Consider the following 15,840-nt stretch of genomic DNA (forward strand, 5'->3'; position numbering starts at 1 on the left):
CTTTGATAATTCGTTCAACTTACATTTGAAGGCAGTAAAAGCGCCGCGCGTTTGGCGGCAGTCACGTGCTATTTTTTAAAATTCGCGCGCTTTAAAGAAAGGCCGGAAAAAAATTAAGCAAAGGAGTTATCTTAGCATAGATTCAAAAATTCGATGTTTCTGAACAAGCGCTACAACTTTTGTAGGGAAAACTTTTCTCTAGAGTTACTATTTAAAAATTCATTAAGCAATCTTTGTTAATTACCGAGCTTGGTGGATTGGAAAAAAAATATTATGACGTGCTATATATGGCTCAGAACAATACTGCACTAATTGGAGATGCGTAATTCCTGCTTAATTTTTTTAATACTTGGTACTTTTTAGCTGAAACACCCTGTATATATTGTGTGTGTGTGTGTGTGTGTGTGTGTGTGTGTGTGTGTGTGTGTGTGTGTGTGTGTGTGTGTGTGTGTGTGTGTGTGGTGTGTGTGTGTGTGTGTGTGTGTGTGTGTGTGTGTGTGTGTGTGTGTGTGTGTGTGTGTGTGTGTGTGTGTGTGTGTGTGTGTGTGTGTGTGTGTGTGTGTGTGTGTGTGTGTGTGTGTGTGTGTGTGTGTGTGTGTGTGTGTGTGTGTGTGTGTGTTGCCGCTTTGCGAGGGCCCCCCCTCCAATGAAGGGAGACTTTAAGCCCTGCGTGGACCCTGCTATCCGCTTCGGCAGCACGACGGCGCGCTACCGTGTGGGCGCCAAGTCGGCCCCATGCCTATACCCATTCGGATCTCTTGCGTCATTCTTTAAAGTTCAGGGTTATGGCCACGCAGGTTTCTGACGATATTGGCGGCCGAAGACCACTGATGTTGCAATCCAATAACTGCTTACCTCCGTAAACCCGGGGACCAGAGACAGGCCGTTGTCAGAAAAAAGTAAGTCATACTTCACTTTCATTTCTTGCGAAGCTTGCTTTTTGCTTTCGGACCCGACCAAAGCGGGGAGGAGGCGGGCGGTGAATCTTCGCTTCCCCTAATAGAGAACCCTGCGCGCGCTTTGCTGACGGTGACGACGATGTAACGGAATTTACAGATAGATAGACGGGCAAGGCAAGCACAGTTTCGAGCATGCGAATGCTGCCGCGCAGTAACCAGAAATCCCGAAATGATCAGCGGGAGCAAACATGTTATATAAATATGTTTGGTTTCTTTCCGAAATATGATAGACAAGTGGCATACTTTGCAAAGTTAACAGTTACACAATGTACATCGGCGGTTATCGATGTGTAAGCGTTTTGCGTGGCCGAATGTCTCGTCTGAACCCATTCGCTCGAACGGCGTGCTGTATAGATTTCTTTTTTTTTTTTCATCTTTTTGACAGGAATGGTGACATGGGCGGGTTTGCTGAACGTTAGCGCGAAACAAATTCACGTTAACGTTCCTTTCATTTCTTTGAACAGGCTAACAAATGCTCGCAACCTGATCTGTTCCACACAAACTGAAGACGCAAACTATAGGCGAAACTGTTTATACCGGAGGAGGAGCGACGGACACAGAGATGGGCACATTAGATGACACACAGCGCTGACTTCGAACACTCCGTGTTTATCATTTTTATTGCGATAGCAATTATATGCACATTCTCAACGGGTTATGGCCGTCGCTGTCATGTGCTGTATAAAGTCCAAATCGATAACATAACCTTGCGCATCGTATGTTCTACCCGCGAGTAAAAGTGCGTGAGCGCTGACGACGAACGCTGCTGAAGCAGAGATGAAACAAGCCGGCCATCTCCGTCACACGGAGGGCGAATGCGAAAACATCAAGCTGCGTGCGAGGCCTATTGTCGATTGCTCCTCAAGCAGAGAGGAAACGCCCTGCCCGTCTTTCGTGGGGCGAAGGAGCCTGAAGAAACGCCGGGGAAGGGGGGGGGGGGTAGGCCTGCGTCGCTCGAGCAGCAACTGCGAACTTTGATCATAAGGGCGCGGTCGCACGCGCTATCTCGGCAGACATCAGCAAACGGCTTGTATACCCTTCTACGTGCTGTGCTCTCAGCCGCCTCTCACCGCTTCGCGTTCAGGCGATAGACTGCACGAAAACCGCTTCTCTCCCTGGAGCGGTCGTATTCCCTTAGACCAGTGTTTTGTAAAGTTACGCGAGATCGGATCCAAAAGAGTTAGCTGCTAGCCTTACTTCGTATTACACTACAATTTGTTGCTATCGCAGTCATTCCTTCGCCATTGCGGCGAACCTGTGATCTTTTTTGGCATTTCTACAGCTCTTCTTCTCTCAAAATGCATATATCACACGAGTATGTTGCGTGGCAAACATAAGTGAAACTGAAGAAATCACAAACATACATTTTTTTAAGCCACACTGATTACGGGAGCTGTGCATGCGTTCATCGTGCACAGAGCTATCTGTTTTGATGCGTCACCAAATGCTGCTATGTTTTTAATACTTAAAACTAGAAGCCTCATTTCGTGCAGGAAGAGCGGGAAAAACGTACGAGAATAATATTAGAAAATGACATACAAATAATAAAATAAATTTATAGGTTCGACATTTAGCAGGAATCATAGCCAGGACTTATAGCACATAAGCCCCGGTACCGGCACCATTACGCCATAAACACTTTTTTCTCTTGTTCCAACGCTTCACCCGTCAGTAACGTACGGACAAGTTCATATTTTATAACGCAGACGTGGATTAGATTAATTAGAAACTCTTGATTAAGGATTTCCGGTGTGCAACTAAAAGTGTTGATATGCTTTTTTTATCTCATGTCACCATCAACTCTTATCATGCTTATTAGATTAACTCGCAGAACCCTCAATGCGCTCGTTCATCTTCCAGTTAGGCTGGTGCTAAAGGGGCAGGAAACTAGGAAGAAGAATACACGCTATTTTTGCAAACAAATCTGCGGAACAAAAGAAAGCCACAAAAACCTTTTCGCTGCTCGAAACGACCCGCAGCCGTGCAGAACGCAAAGCGTTTGGTACCATTCGAAGTGCGGTGTACAGCAGCCCGTGTCGTCCGTCCGCCCGACTGTCACCCTCGTTTCCTTGCGTCTTCTAAAAAATAAAAAGGAAGGAAAGTGAAGTGAGTGGGGGGAGGGAGGAGAGGCAGAACGGCTTACGCATAGGATTTCGTGGCTATGCGCTTGCCTCTCGGCGTTTTTCCTGTTTAGTGAAGCGAAGTGCGGTCCACAACCAATCCTGCGGGACCCCTTTAACGCCGTTATGGTTCTTCTCCATGGGTGCGTATAAATGTCCCGCTGTGGGCAGCAGCGCGCTTTATGCAACATCGTACCCGAGTCGGTGAGTCTTCCACTGCGCCCACGCATAGTTCGTTCAGCCGATCGTGATAACCACGTGTTTGTGCCGAGAGCAGTGCTTTGTATATGCGCTAGTATGATGAGTTGATAAAGCGATGTTAAAGCTGCATAACTGCCAGGTGGTAAATATTACATTTACGGGTGGTTATTAATGCAACCTTTTCGTGTGGCTATAGCGTGCAGTTCGTCGGATGGTGTGCAGGTGGAACAATAATGTTGCTGGAGTGAGGCGTCAGCTACGGGGCGACAGGGGGGAGGATGCACTCGCCCCCTTCCGAGCTCGTGTGCAGACCCCCCTTCCCCCACACGCAGGCGCCATTTTATTTCAGATGCATGTAATATAATTCTGGTATGAACATTGCACCAGCTAGAAATTTTAATCACAATTAATAATGACAGATTTATTTTGTGTACCTCACTGTCGATGCACAGTCAATTCGGCTTGACTTGAATGTAAGCTAGAATGAAGCTAGAATAGTTCACTGCATAGAAAATCTGCAACCTATTGAAAAAAATTGGCCGCGTATCTGCGTACTCCGCTGCAAATGCCGTGTAAAGACGATAGAGGAGGCGCTGCGTGAGATATGGACGCCATCTGGCAATACATCGGGAAACATGAGCTTGTGCAGAGGGTTTCCTTCCTCCGTGGCAGAGGGCATTCGTCTGCGCGCATAGGCATTTTCAGCGCAGCTTAAGAAACTAGGGTCTTTAGAATTACGTATCTATGTATTTTCTATTAAAAGAACACACCACCTAATACTTACCTAGTGATGTTGCGCCTCAGATATGCGTAATATTTACTTTTTGATCGACAACGTTCACGAGTATGAACAGCCGTACCAGTTCAAGATGGGTGGGCGGTAAGCAAGTGGTTCAACTTTGGCCGGGTCGCTGAATCGGGGGACAGACCAAAATTTCTGCGTTTAAGTTCCCCAAGAAATATTATCGTCTTTAAAAACACACTTCTGCGTTTTTTGACAAGCTTAAGATACTTACTGCCCACCAACTATACAATCTCAAACTCACCGCATATATTGCCCCGCCGCGGTGGTCTAGTGGTTATGGCGCTCGACTGCTGACCGGAAGGTCGCGGGATCAAATCCCGACCGCGGCGGCTGCATTTTCGATGGAGGCGAAAATGTTTGAGGCCCGTGTACTTAGATTTAGGTGCACGAACCCCAGGTGGTCGAAATTTCCGGAGCCCTCCACTACGGCGTCCCTCATAATTATATCATGGTTTTGGGACGTTAAACCCCAGATATTATTATTATCACCGTATATATTGCCAAAGAAATCGGAAACAACGAGGGCGGTTATATGGGACATTGTTACCCAACCAATGCTCCCTATGATCTACGATTCAACAGATTTAGACTACCATAATTCAGGACAACCTACGGAAAGCAAACTTAGTCATATCAAACACCTTATCTACTCCGCAGCTATAGCTGTATCTATGAACTTATTGAAAAGGTAGTAATAAACACAGTTTAAAAAAAAATGTTTCGGTGTACTTACTTTCTTGTACCGTGCCCTAAGTTATGAGCTAGAAGTATTTTTTTTTCAGTATTTTGGTAATTTTGAGTAACTGTATAAAAGCCACTCATTTCTTTTAATGTGTATGTTACATTCTGTATTGTACTTCGTCTTTTGACTTAATGTGTTCCTCCTGGTTTCAGTTTTTTACATATTTTTTATCTTGCTATGGGTGATTGCTGTTGATTGTACTGTTATATTTTAAGGGCGTGTTCCCGATCTTCTTTCTGCTCATTAAATTCTGTTTTTATGTTCCTAAAAAAATCACTGGATTCTTATCTTCCACTGCATCTGAGCAAATGTATGGGTGGAGGGACCCTAGTCGGGCACAGTTAATCGGCCTTTAGTCCCTTCAACCTCGACAGTGTTTGTCTGAATAAATTCAAAGTAATTAAAAAATTATTAGCTACACCATGGTGCTCGTCGATACGCTTTAATAAAAAAAAATGCGGGAAGTTTGCACTAAGTTGCGCAAAGCTTGGCACAGTGAAGGTGGTCGATCCTCACCTCTTCGTGCTGCAGCACGGGAATCACAACGCCGGCGGCGATTGGATTCTACAGCGTGCTCGGCCGAAAAAGCGGCATCCAAGACACGGCTATGGGCGGATCCGAAGTACGCGCAAAGCTTGCCACTCAGATTGTGTTGAAATCGCTGTCCCTGAGCCACATGCAAGAAACTGTGGCGGTTGCTATGGCGACAGCGGCTTGGCTATTTTTAGCAACGGCGCAGCAGGGCTATTTTGTTAACGGACGTCTTACTGCCAGCTTGAACAGCTTCGCTGTTAAAAGACGATATGAGCGAAAGATTGTGTATTTGGGTGCTCGTGTTGGCAGCCGTGTACCTCTCCCGCAGGAGCGAGACCAGCGTCGTCCATGCAGCTTCGCAGTTCTCGCTGGTGGGGCGCCTGGGTCGCCCTGCTGCTGATGCTGCTGGTTTTCTGCGTGCACGAGAGCAAGCAGGGAAAGATGCTCAAGCTGGTGGGCGCCGCGGCGCTTCTGGGCGGCCACAGGGGCTTCGTGCCCATACCTATTCCCATCCACTACAGCCGCAATGATGACCACCACCACCACCACCATCATCACTCGCATCACCCACACTACTACCATCACCACTACCCGTGAGCCACCTCTCCGTATCTTGTCCATTCATTTCCAACACTGTTTCTTGAGTAAGGTTATTTTGGATAATAGGCGCCGAAGGCAGATGATATCCGCCTGACAGCCCTGCATTCCACACATACACTGTTTAAAAGGATACGGCACTCTCGACAGCTTTATTCATTAGTTCTACTGCAAACGCAAAGCGAAAAACTAAATGTAGTTTCTTTCACGTATGGAATATTGGAACAGAGACATAATGCATGCTTTGAACAGACGCACTTTTCTTTTATCTTACATGTGCGGATAAATCAGGATATATGACGTTTAATTTTTAAGTCTAGCGAATGATGTGCGTCGTTTGAATTTTTTTATGAAAGTCGTGTGTGTGTGTTCAAAAAGGTCGTACTGTTTCGCTGCACAGATGTATGTATCTGGCCTGTAGCCAGGGGGGGGGGGCTTAGGGGCCCGCCCCTTCCCCCGAAATTTTAGTGAAGTAGGTGTTTCTGCCAAAAATAAATAATGAAAATGGATGTTTTTCTCGAATAGTCAAGGTTTCCAGCAAGTGCCCCCCCCCCGAAAAAAATTCCTGGCTACGGGCCTGGTATGTATGTATGTATGTATGTATGTATGTATGTATGTATGTATGTATGTATGTATGTATGTATGTATGTATGTATGTATGTATGTATGTATGTATGTATGTATGTATGTATGTATGTATGTATGTATGTATGTTTGTTTGTTTGTTTGTTTGTTTGTTTGTTTGTTTGCGACTTCACTCGGCCTGAATGATACTAGAGTAAGATCGAATATTTGATTCACCTTCGAAAGAACATGCTTTTGAAAAATTATGCTCTTTGTTCGTCGCGTATAGAGTTCTCAAAGCAGCGGACTGCTTGTGATTAAAGAATTATTTTCTAATTTCACTTTAGTTACTATGCCCCCCATTAAAAATCAAAAGGGAAGATGAGATCGAATAGCGAGAAAACAGAACTGTCTCTTCAGCAACGTTAGATAAGCTTGAACGACTCATGAATCGGATACACTTTGTGCGCGTCCTGTTCATTCGTCATACAGAACTTCTGCCTCGTAGAATTTAATGACAATGACGTTTATTTTTCGCATCAATACAGTGATTGACACGAAGGGGCGGGCGGTAAAAGCTGTCGTTTAGACAGCTTGACGAAGCCGCCGGCCCCCTCATTGGCGCTAACAGCAGCTATATATTAACAATATATCAACATAATACAGCAATATATAACACAAGACACATACGTATAGAAAATCTTTTATCATTTATTTCGAGTTTCCTAAAACGTAAATCTAGCAAATTTTTATTTCTTTTTTTAATATTCAGAGAGCGCGCCGTTAAGTCCTTGGCACGAATGGAATTCGAATCTTCATTTTATGGAATTCTTGAATTACATGGCTTCAGTGATCTTTCGTATCGTATCTTGCCACTTGGTTTGAAGGAAAATCGCTGTCGCAACAAAGCCCAAGTTTTTAAAGAAATACACCACAGAAAAAATCTGTGTAATCTGTATACTGTGAAACCTCGGTGATACGATCACGGCTCGTACAAATTTCGGGGCGATACGAATTTTTCGTTGGTCCCGGCCAAGGATCATCGGCCTGCAGTGTAATGGAGTACGGTTGTTTCGAACAGATTTTCACCCCGCGACGTTTGATACGAACGTACGCTACCGCCCAGGTACGAAGAGGTGCTGTCCGCGCTATCGCGGAAGACGCGCCAAGCACGTGCGGGAGCAGAAACGCAAGCGCGGGCATGCGCGCCGCGCCGCCAATTAGTCAGAAATTAGAATCAAGGTGTGAGAAAATGATCAGAATGAACCTTCAGTGACGCGTCGTAGCCTCCGAGATTGTGTGCACGAATCTTGGAGGCCCTAATGCGCCTTCGTGTGCCTTCGCGTTTAGATTAGAAGCCATGTCCTCCGTGCAAGTGATGTCCTCGTGCATCAGACACCCTATGAAAGATGGACGAGGACCGAAAGAAGACAAGGACGGTCTTGGCGAAGGAGCTAGGCCTCACAACGTCAACATGCACGACTCTTGGGAACGCACTTGTGCGGGCACGGCCTCGTAAAGCTCTCGAAAAACATCCCCAACACCACCGCGATAAGAAAATGATAGCGTAGGGCCACGGTTGTGAAATTTTCTGGCCTTCATCTATCGCGTCAAAGCGCTCTTTAAGTCACTTTCGCCGCACTACTCCGGTGTCATACGGAAAAGCATACTAAGATTTGGAAGGGGCTATTAGCTGTCGGGGGTCACGATACACACCTGGTTGGATACAAGGGCGTCCGCAGAACTTTTTGCAGGGGGGTGCATCCGGAAGGGGGGTAGCCTTTCTTTCACTGCCGTGCCACGACCGCAAGATTAGTAAATAGTAGCGTGTAACGTGCAAAGTTGGCTGGCAATCCTGAAGGCTGTATCACGCGAATATGCGGGAGCTGAGGGTGCTGATCAAGATGTCTAGCTTATTGCTACTGCCCAGAAAAATATTATCCGAAATTCCAGAGGGGGGCACGCCCCCCCTTGCACCCCCCTCCGGACGCCCATCGTTCGATAATTACACACGCGCGCACGGGCCGTATATTTACAAGTGCAAGTATGATTGTTGACGTCTAAAAACTTCACTGGCAATCATTCAGAGCTGTACGTGACTTTCCTGCGGCCCTGAAAAAGTATAAATGAAAATGTACGCCAGCTTTCTTTTGTTGCATGCTAGTTTTTCATACTTTCTGGTGATACGAATTTCGGATGATACGAATATTTTTGCTGATCCCGCGACATTCGTATCACCGAGGTTTTACTGTATTTCATCCGAATGTCAGCACATTTCAGCTACAGTACTTCTATTCCTATCACTTTTCTGGCTTCATCTCTACTAATACGACCGCTACGACAATGTTTCTTTGCTTGGTGCATACATGCATATTTGTGTGTGAAATAATAGTAATTTATGGGGTTTTACCTGCCAAAATCACGATATGATTATGAGGCACCCTGAAGTGGAGTGGATGTTCAGCCACATCTTTTCTCCAACTTTCTCCTCTCCCAGCGCTCAGCGGCCTGCTACATAGAGCATGAAACGATCCCTACTTTTCGTACCTAAGTTAATTAACAGGTTCTATTCAGCATATCGCGATAAATGCAATAAAGATTTGCTGCAACTTATTTCTCTTACATCGAGTGCGTAATCGTCTTATTTCCTTTTTTTTTATTTTTACACCTTGACTGTGCTGTTTTAAACGCATGCGTTTAACGAAAAATCATCTCATACCTATTTTCTATTTCGGCGCGCGAATTGCAGGTCGCACCATTACCACCACCATGGGCACGGCGATGAATACGGTGGTCACGGTGGACATGGCGGTTACAGCGGATGGTGGTGACGCTGTCAACTATCGCACCCCACATAACAACCCCCCAACCGTTCACGAATACATGACTTGTTACTTGGTCACTGCGCCATCTCCAAATACGCAGACCCAACTTCCGAATCGTATTCGCGACAGTAATCCGCGCACATATGAATACATATTGTGGTGCACATAAGATAAATGAAGTCGAGGTCAAAATTCGTAACATTCGGCAATATTTAGTGAGAAAAATAAGCTTAAATGAACTGGACTGACTCAGCCAAAGAAGACGAGACTATTGCCGTGTTATGTAACGTTCACGTGCGGTATGCGTCTTGGTGAAAGTATTTCTACTGGAGTTAAATGAGGAAGAGCACTGCACAATGAATAAAAATGAAAACGACGTTGTGCGTATTTATAGGACAACAACAGCCACAGCAGCGAAGAATGGTTGAATGTATTTACTAGACAAGGGACTGTTTTGCGAAGGGGTGATCGGGACGCACGGTACCCAGAACTTCTGCCGCGGTGCATGGATGCCAAGAAGAGATTGTTTTCGATAAGCTGGCGTTGCCCGCTGTAAGAGCCTGCTTCTGTCTCTGATATCTTTTAATCGCTGAAATCTGCTGCATTTGCTTTTCCTTTTTTTTATTTTTTAATGTGGAGGCCGGTGCTCCATCTTAGTCATTTTTTTTATCTCTCATAGAATTCACAAACTTCTCAGCCAAAGCATAGAATTGCGAATGCGTGCGTATCTGCCGGACATGTGCATACATACATTTTAAAAATTAGCGTAGTTTTCGACTCCCATGAATGTGCTAGATTTGTGAGATGGCCCTGTATGTGGCAACGGAAGCAATGGGCGCTATGCACGTACCTCTTGAAGAGACGTCTTTCGAAATTTTAATGCAGTCGCTTGGCAAGTTCCGCCGTCTTGCGATTACTTAACTTTCCTAACCACTAGCGTCGAAGATTGGGCGAGTTGGTACTCCATCTTCAAGCTTGTTACAAAAAGTAGGAATGAACGGCCAGGGGGCCCGAAAAAAAAGAGTGGGATAACGCAGGCTTCCAACTGGTCTTTATTTGCAGAATACATTAGGTATACAACTTTACGGGAACAAACATGACAGGCTTATTTGTACAAATCACATCACGCTGTCGAAGCACAAGTATCATTTACGGGGGATTAAACAATACAAGATATTCGATCTTTTCTCTTGGTAGTATTAAGAGATGGGGCACTATACGTGGTACCTGCCCTAGCTGTTGAGTGCGCTTCAGTATTCTTACGAGTGAGTTGCGACCGATGTTTAATTAACGCTTACCACCGATCAAAAGCTGGTTTGTACGTTCCCAATATGTATGAATTAAATGAATCTGTAACAGCAGGACAGTGTGACAACGATCGATGAGTTATGCAAAAAATTAATTCTGTGGTTTTACGTGCCACAGCCACGATATGATTATGAGTCATGCCCTAGCAGGAATTCCGAACCACTTTTGACTACATTGGATAACTTAAGGTGTTCCCAAATCTAAGCGCACACTGCACGGGACACTGCGATAAAGTTGGAATATACTACAATTGAATATCCTAATATGAAAGTCTGAACACTCGAACACCGTCCACGCGACTGCCGCGCTCGAAGGGTCGATCTTGACGTCATGGCGGCTTGTTTTTCGCGCTGGCCACACGGCATATGATGATAATTGGTACCCATCGTTAAGTTATGAAGAACCGCGCCGTAGTTATCACTGATCAAAAACGAAATGAGTCAGCTATAACTGTCCTGTAAATCTTGTAGTTTGCAGCAGTTTCTTTCTTTTTTTTTTTGCCACTTGTCGGCTTTTATGATCGTAGTTTTATGGCAGTACTTCGGCAAGTCAGTGCTTAGCTTTACTGCAACATACTTGTTTTCGGCGTGAAATCCAGATCGTGAGAAGGAAAATAAGCTTTCTATAACATACAAAAAATAAAATGGTCCGCTTGTGTCAGCGACGCATATCAATCACATTGCACTGGACGGAAACGTGTTTTCTTGGAAGACTGCTACCATGAGCATGTCATTCGGCGTCACGCTTTCGTTCTGCAACGCGTACGCGGAAGTCTTCTGTTCGTATTTGGGACTGTCATTAAACAGTCGGTGGTTCGGCGCTTCACCGCTGGCTGTCTCTCTTCTGCTCCATCTTCCCAATCTAACTTTCGTGCCTGAAACAAGTACGTAGTACAGTAGAGTGAAACAATGTGAAGCACACTTCTTAATACGCGAAAAACATCAGTCTGAGCAAACAATGGGAGGTCAGTAGTGGTTGCGTCTATGCTTCTTTCTGTGGCCATTGGCTCGACCGTGGTGCTTATGGGCAACTTGGTGATTTCGACGATGAACAGGCATGACCGTCTTATGGCGGTGGTGGACCTTGTGAACATTTTGGTGTGTGTGGGGCCACTCTTCGTACCTGTGAAGTGAAATAATTTAGATGTTATACTGCATGCTTTCCCAAATAAAAAAGAAAGCTATATAAGTGATCCCCGTTATAGATTCAACAGGCCTGTACTTCTAGTATACGCATATTCAAAACAATTGCTGAAGCAAAATGATGGGCTCTTCTGTACCTCCTTTGGAACGCCACGAAGGGTGATAAGGACAGACGTCATGTGTGTGGGCTACGCGTTGTGGCGTTATCTTTATTATTTATAAGGAGCGCATACTTCTGGGCTAGTTCGCCCTGTTCAGTGCAGCAGACGTTACGTATGAGTGCAACATTATAGAGACCCAGAAAGATAAAATGAATGCAGCGTATTTTCATTCCTCGTTAGTTTATTTAATTTTGGCATTACCCTTTATTGCTTTACTTTATTCCTGTATAAAATGGAGGAATGAAGTAGCATATGTACTCGTTCCCTCAATCTAGTGACAGATGTTTAACAGCAGAGGACGCATTAGAAAAGAAGCGAGACATATTCACTCAAACGTGAACGAGTATTATTTGTCAAGTATGATGAAGTACAATACACAGGACAGAAAGCAAGATGAATCAGTACGAACACTACCTTGCAACGTGCGTATCACACCAGTTAATTTTTTAACAGTACTACGCCAACTGCGCTGCACTTCTGGACCAGAAGTGTCACCCTGATAGCACATGAATGCTTGATCACCTGAGATTTCTTTCAGATCTACTAGTTCGTGCATTAATTCCTATAGGAACATACGGAATATTGTGCGGCTGGATTAAAACAAGTTACATGTATAAAGACAATGCGTAAATTTCAGCACACTTATTATATATGAACAAATCACGCGCAGCACCTCCATGACGACTGCTCAGACCGATGCGATGCCCCCATGCAAATATTTCCTCAGAACTTCTGGCGACTGGCTGAATACGACAGGGCGGCACCAGAGCCGGCCATTAACCAACCACAATATTCGTCCCTTAAATATGTACTCACGGTATGGGCAGAAAGTAATGAACGGGATAGTACAGGCTCTCTTCGACGGGAATAGGCAGAAACACGGGCAGCATTCGGAACCCTCCGTTGGCCGCGGCAGCCAGGGCCGCCTTGAGCAGCTTGCCCTGCAGGCTGGGCTGTACCAGCACCAGGAGCAACAGCGCCCGCGGCCACTGGCCCCGCATCGTCGACTCGACAACCCTACAACCGCGCATGCTCGTCAGATGAACAGCAGAACATCACCCCACTGAACCAGCTCTCTTCACTCAAAAGTTACGCGTTTGCTGACTGTGCCGCTAATGATTATTCAGAGTGACCACTTGACCGCCTCGCAGGGACGTAATTACACCCACCATTATGTGGAACCACTGATATCGGGGCAATCCACCGGATCAATTCATGACCATGAGTATTCGAGACATGTCCGAGACACGAGAGTACAAGAGAGACGAGATACCAGGGAGTCGCAAGGAGCGATATGCTAGTCCCTGTACCAGTGGCGCAGGCATAAATTTGTTTCGGGGGGGGGGGGGGCACCCCTTTGATCCGACATGGGATCCAGGCAGGTAAGTGTGGTCGAGTGTCATTTTGTGGCCTGTTTCCCATGGGGGAAAAAAATTGGGGGGGGGGGGACATCGGGCCCGTGCCCCCTCCCCCCTGGCTACGCCACTGCCCTGTACTTCTGTTTCGCAAGGCTCTCCTTGCGTTTGAGGAAAGGAACCTCCTTTATACAGCACACAGCAGGCACAGTGGAATGTAAACGAGATAGGCATCAGCGGGGTAGTCATAAATTGGGGTGACAGGGCCGGGCGTGTATAGTGGTCGCCCCACACTGGCGGTGACCACTCCCGTAACTTTTCACTTTCCTTCCTTAGTTCTAGCAATTCCTATAAAGTGCTTGTAAGAAAAGAAGAAGAAAAAGGAACCTTTGACCAACGACAAGTCTCTTCAGTGCAAACATAGAATTCAATTCTCCACTTCGTGAAAACATTTGCCCCAAATTATGGTATATTACAAACGGCAGCTGAATGCTTATGACCGTGTCACATAAGAGACATTGAATTGCTGGCTCAGGCTCACACCAGGGTCCAGACGGCAGTTCCGCTAAACTAATCAGATGCATGCGATCTCTTGTAGGGCCAAGTTCACATTGGATACCAGCAACTTTTTTCTATATCCTTACTGATAATGCGTGCAATACATACACAAAAATATACGATGCCTTTAGTCGTTTTACACACGTTTCAAGGCTTGCGTTACGACAGCGACGTATAAAGCTCGAAAAGTGCCACTCCCTCACTTCTCAAAAGAACGAATGACAGCAATCATCCCCGAATGGTTTTCACTTGTACTTCGTAACACTGAGGCAACTTCGCTTACTTTGATGCCGTATGAGTGAGAGCCTCCAAGTCAGATTTGAGCTCCGTTTTTCACTGTCTCCAGGATCCGACTTCAAAGAGGATGCACCATTGCGCTCGTCCTTTTATGTGCCGAACGAGAGTGGCCCTCTTTCTGAGTGGACAAGTCCTCTTCTCCCAGGATTCACAGACATCAGACGACGAAAAACAGCTGCCGCATCTGTGCTAACTGAGAAGAGGTCGCTTGTTATTTTCTTCGTCATTTGCAGCGAAGACGGTACAAAAAGAAGAGAGTCATGCGGTGCGTGGCAGTCAGTGCCTTCCTCGAGGCGACGGTGTGAAAGGACCGCCTAAGGACTTTCTTGCTACTGAGCGACTTTACGCACGGCTGCACCCTTCTTTTTGCCTTGCTCTTCGTACCGTTCTACATCTTGCTGCATGCTTCAAGGGCTAAGAGAGCATAACAACAGATGGAAATGGTGAAGCGTCAAAAGGTACTTAACAAAAAATACAAAACGTACAACCTTGCCGAAATACGCTCAATGACTCCATGTTCAATGCAGCGTCATCACCACGTGCTCAATGCACGCTGCTGAGGGACCAGCGCTGCTCTTGGCGATTTAAACTATATATAGGCACTGTACATCATTGGTGCGCGTATGCACGTGTAGAGGATGCTTATTAATGAAAACTGTGGATCTGTCTACAAGTCACAGGCATAAAAAGTAAGTTAACACTGGAGTACGGAAAATCGCCGCATGAAAAAACAATCTCGATAGCAGTTTTATTTTTCAGTTTCGCCTGCATTGACTTTATGTTGGAAAAGACGCTACATTTTATTTTTTCGCTTTCCTTTTCCATTTTCTCAATGAATTTAATCACTGTGCCAGAACCATGATACGAGGCACGCCGTAGTGGGGGGCACCAGGTTAATTTTGGCCGCTTGAGTCTCTCACATGCACTTGAATCTACCTACACGTTTATTTTTGCGTTTCGCGCCCAACGAAATGCGACCGCGTGGCCGGGAGTCAAACCCGTGCGCCATCGCAGCAATATCGAAGTCAACACGGCGGGCTGACGGGTTCAAATGAGCATTCAGATGTTCTTTAAAATGGCCCAATTAGTACTAGCAATCACGGATGGCAGCGTACACAGGTTGTTCTATTTTGCTACACTTATACAACAGAAGCTATATGCACCAAAACAAGCGAATGAAACCAAATGATTGCGCAGACGTGAAGTAACTAGTATACCTTAATTTTGTACAGTTGCGTTTGCCATTCCGGTGGTTCTCTTCTATGGCAGAGGACACATACGGATAGAATATGGACGTTGTTGACTCAATAAGTGAATATCTTCCATGCCGGGATTAACAGCCACAAATATGGCACATTCGTCTATTCGTCAAACACCCGTGTATTTGGATTTAAGTGCACTTTAAACAACACCAGGTGGTCAAAATTATGTCGGCGTTCCCCACGGCAACATGCCTAATAATCATATCATTGTTTTGGCACATAAAATCCCAGTATTTTTTTTTAACCAGAAACACCAATGTATTTCGATTTATGTGAACGTTAAAGATACCCTAGGTCAGTGGTCCTCAAATGGGAGTCCGCGAATCCATCCTCAAAAAATAAAGCAAACGCGTTTTTTTTTTTGGAGGCACATTATATGTCCCCAAGTAGGTTGTATGTCCCGTGATAAC

The 15,840-nt window shown here is 45.5% G+C and overlaps 2 protein-coding genes and 1 non-coding gene across 3 annotated transcripts; 2 read left to right on the forward strand and 1 right to left on the reverse strand.

The window, feature by feature from the left end:
* The first annotated feature begins 3,098 nt into the window (after positions 1-3,098).
* Positions 3,099-9,560, forward strand: LOC119388092 (histidine-rich glycoprotein-like). The gene is made up of 3 exons (XM_037655724.1): positions 3,099-3,283; positions 5,690-5,954; positions 9,272-9,560. Exons 1-3 carry the CDS (start codon positions 3,262-3,264, stop codon positions 9,351-9,353), a joined length of 369 nt encoding a protein of 122 aa, XP_037511652.1. The 5' UTR covers positions 3,099-3,261; the 3' UTR covers positions 9,354-9,560.
* Positions 4,342-4,414, forward strand: Trnas-gcu (transfer RNA serine (anticodon GCU)). Its single transcript has one exon. It is a non-coding gene; the product is annotated as a tRNA-Ser (tRNA).
* Positions 9,561-10,576: 1,016 nt separating the features above from the next.
* On the reverse strand, positions 10,577-12,967 carry LOC125756726 (uncharacterized). Its single transcript, XM_049411642.1, has 2 exons — positions 12,775-12,967; positions 10,577-11,777 (listed from the first exon to the last, which is right to left on the reverse strand). The coding sequence occupies exons 1-2, from the start codon at positions 12,957-12,959 to the stop codon at positions 11,621-11,623; spliced, it is 342 nt and encodes a 113-aa protein (XP_049267599.1). The 5' UTR covers positions 12,960-12,967; the 3' UTR covers positions 10,577-11,620.
* Positions 12,968-15,840: the final 2,873 nt, after the last annotated feature.

This window comes from Rhipicephalus sanguineus, chromosome 1 (assembly GCF_013339695.2).
Source record: "Rhipicephalus sanguineus isolate Rsan-2018 chromosome 1, BIME_Rsan_1.4, whole genome shotgun sequence".
NCBI lineage: Eukaryota > Metazoa > Arthropoda > Arachnida > Ixodida > Ixodidae > Rhipicephalus > Rhipicephalus sanguineus.

What these genes read in the sequence shown, in the direction of transcription:
- LOC119388092 (XM_037655724.1), top strand. Translation starts at nt 3,262, where the DNA reads ATGCAACATCGTACCCGAGTCG. An exon ending in GCAACATCGTACCCGAGTCG is followed by an intron (nt 3,284 to 5,689) that starts GTGAGTCTTCCA and finishes CCTCTCCCGCAG; the next exon opens with GAGCGAGACCAGCGTCGTCC. An exon ending in TACTACCATCACCACTACCC is followed by an intron (nt 5,955 to 9,271) that starts GTGAGCCACCTC and finishes CGCGAATTGCAG; the next exon opens with GTCGCACCATTACCACCACC.
- LOC125756726 (XM_049411642.1), bottom strand. Translation starts at nt 12,959, where the DNA reads ATGCGGGGCCAGTGGCCGCGGGCGCTGTTGCTCCTGGTGCTGGTACAG. An exon ending in CATTACTTTCTGCCCATACC is followed by an intron (nt 11,778 to 12,774) that starts GTGAGTACATAT and finishes TTCACTTCACAG; the next exon opens with GTACGAAGAGTGGCCCCACA.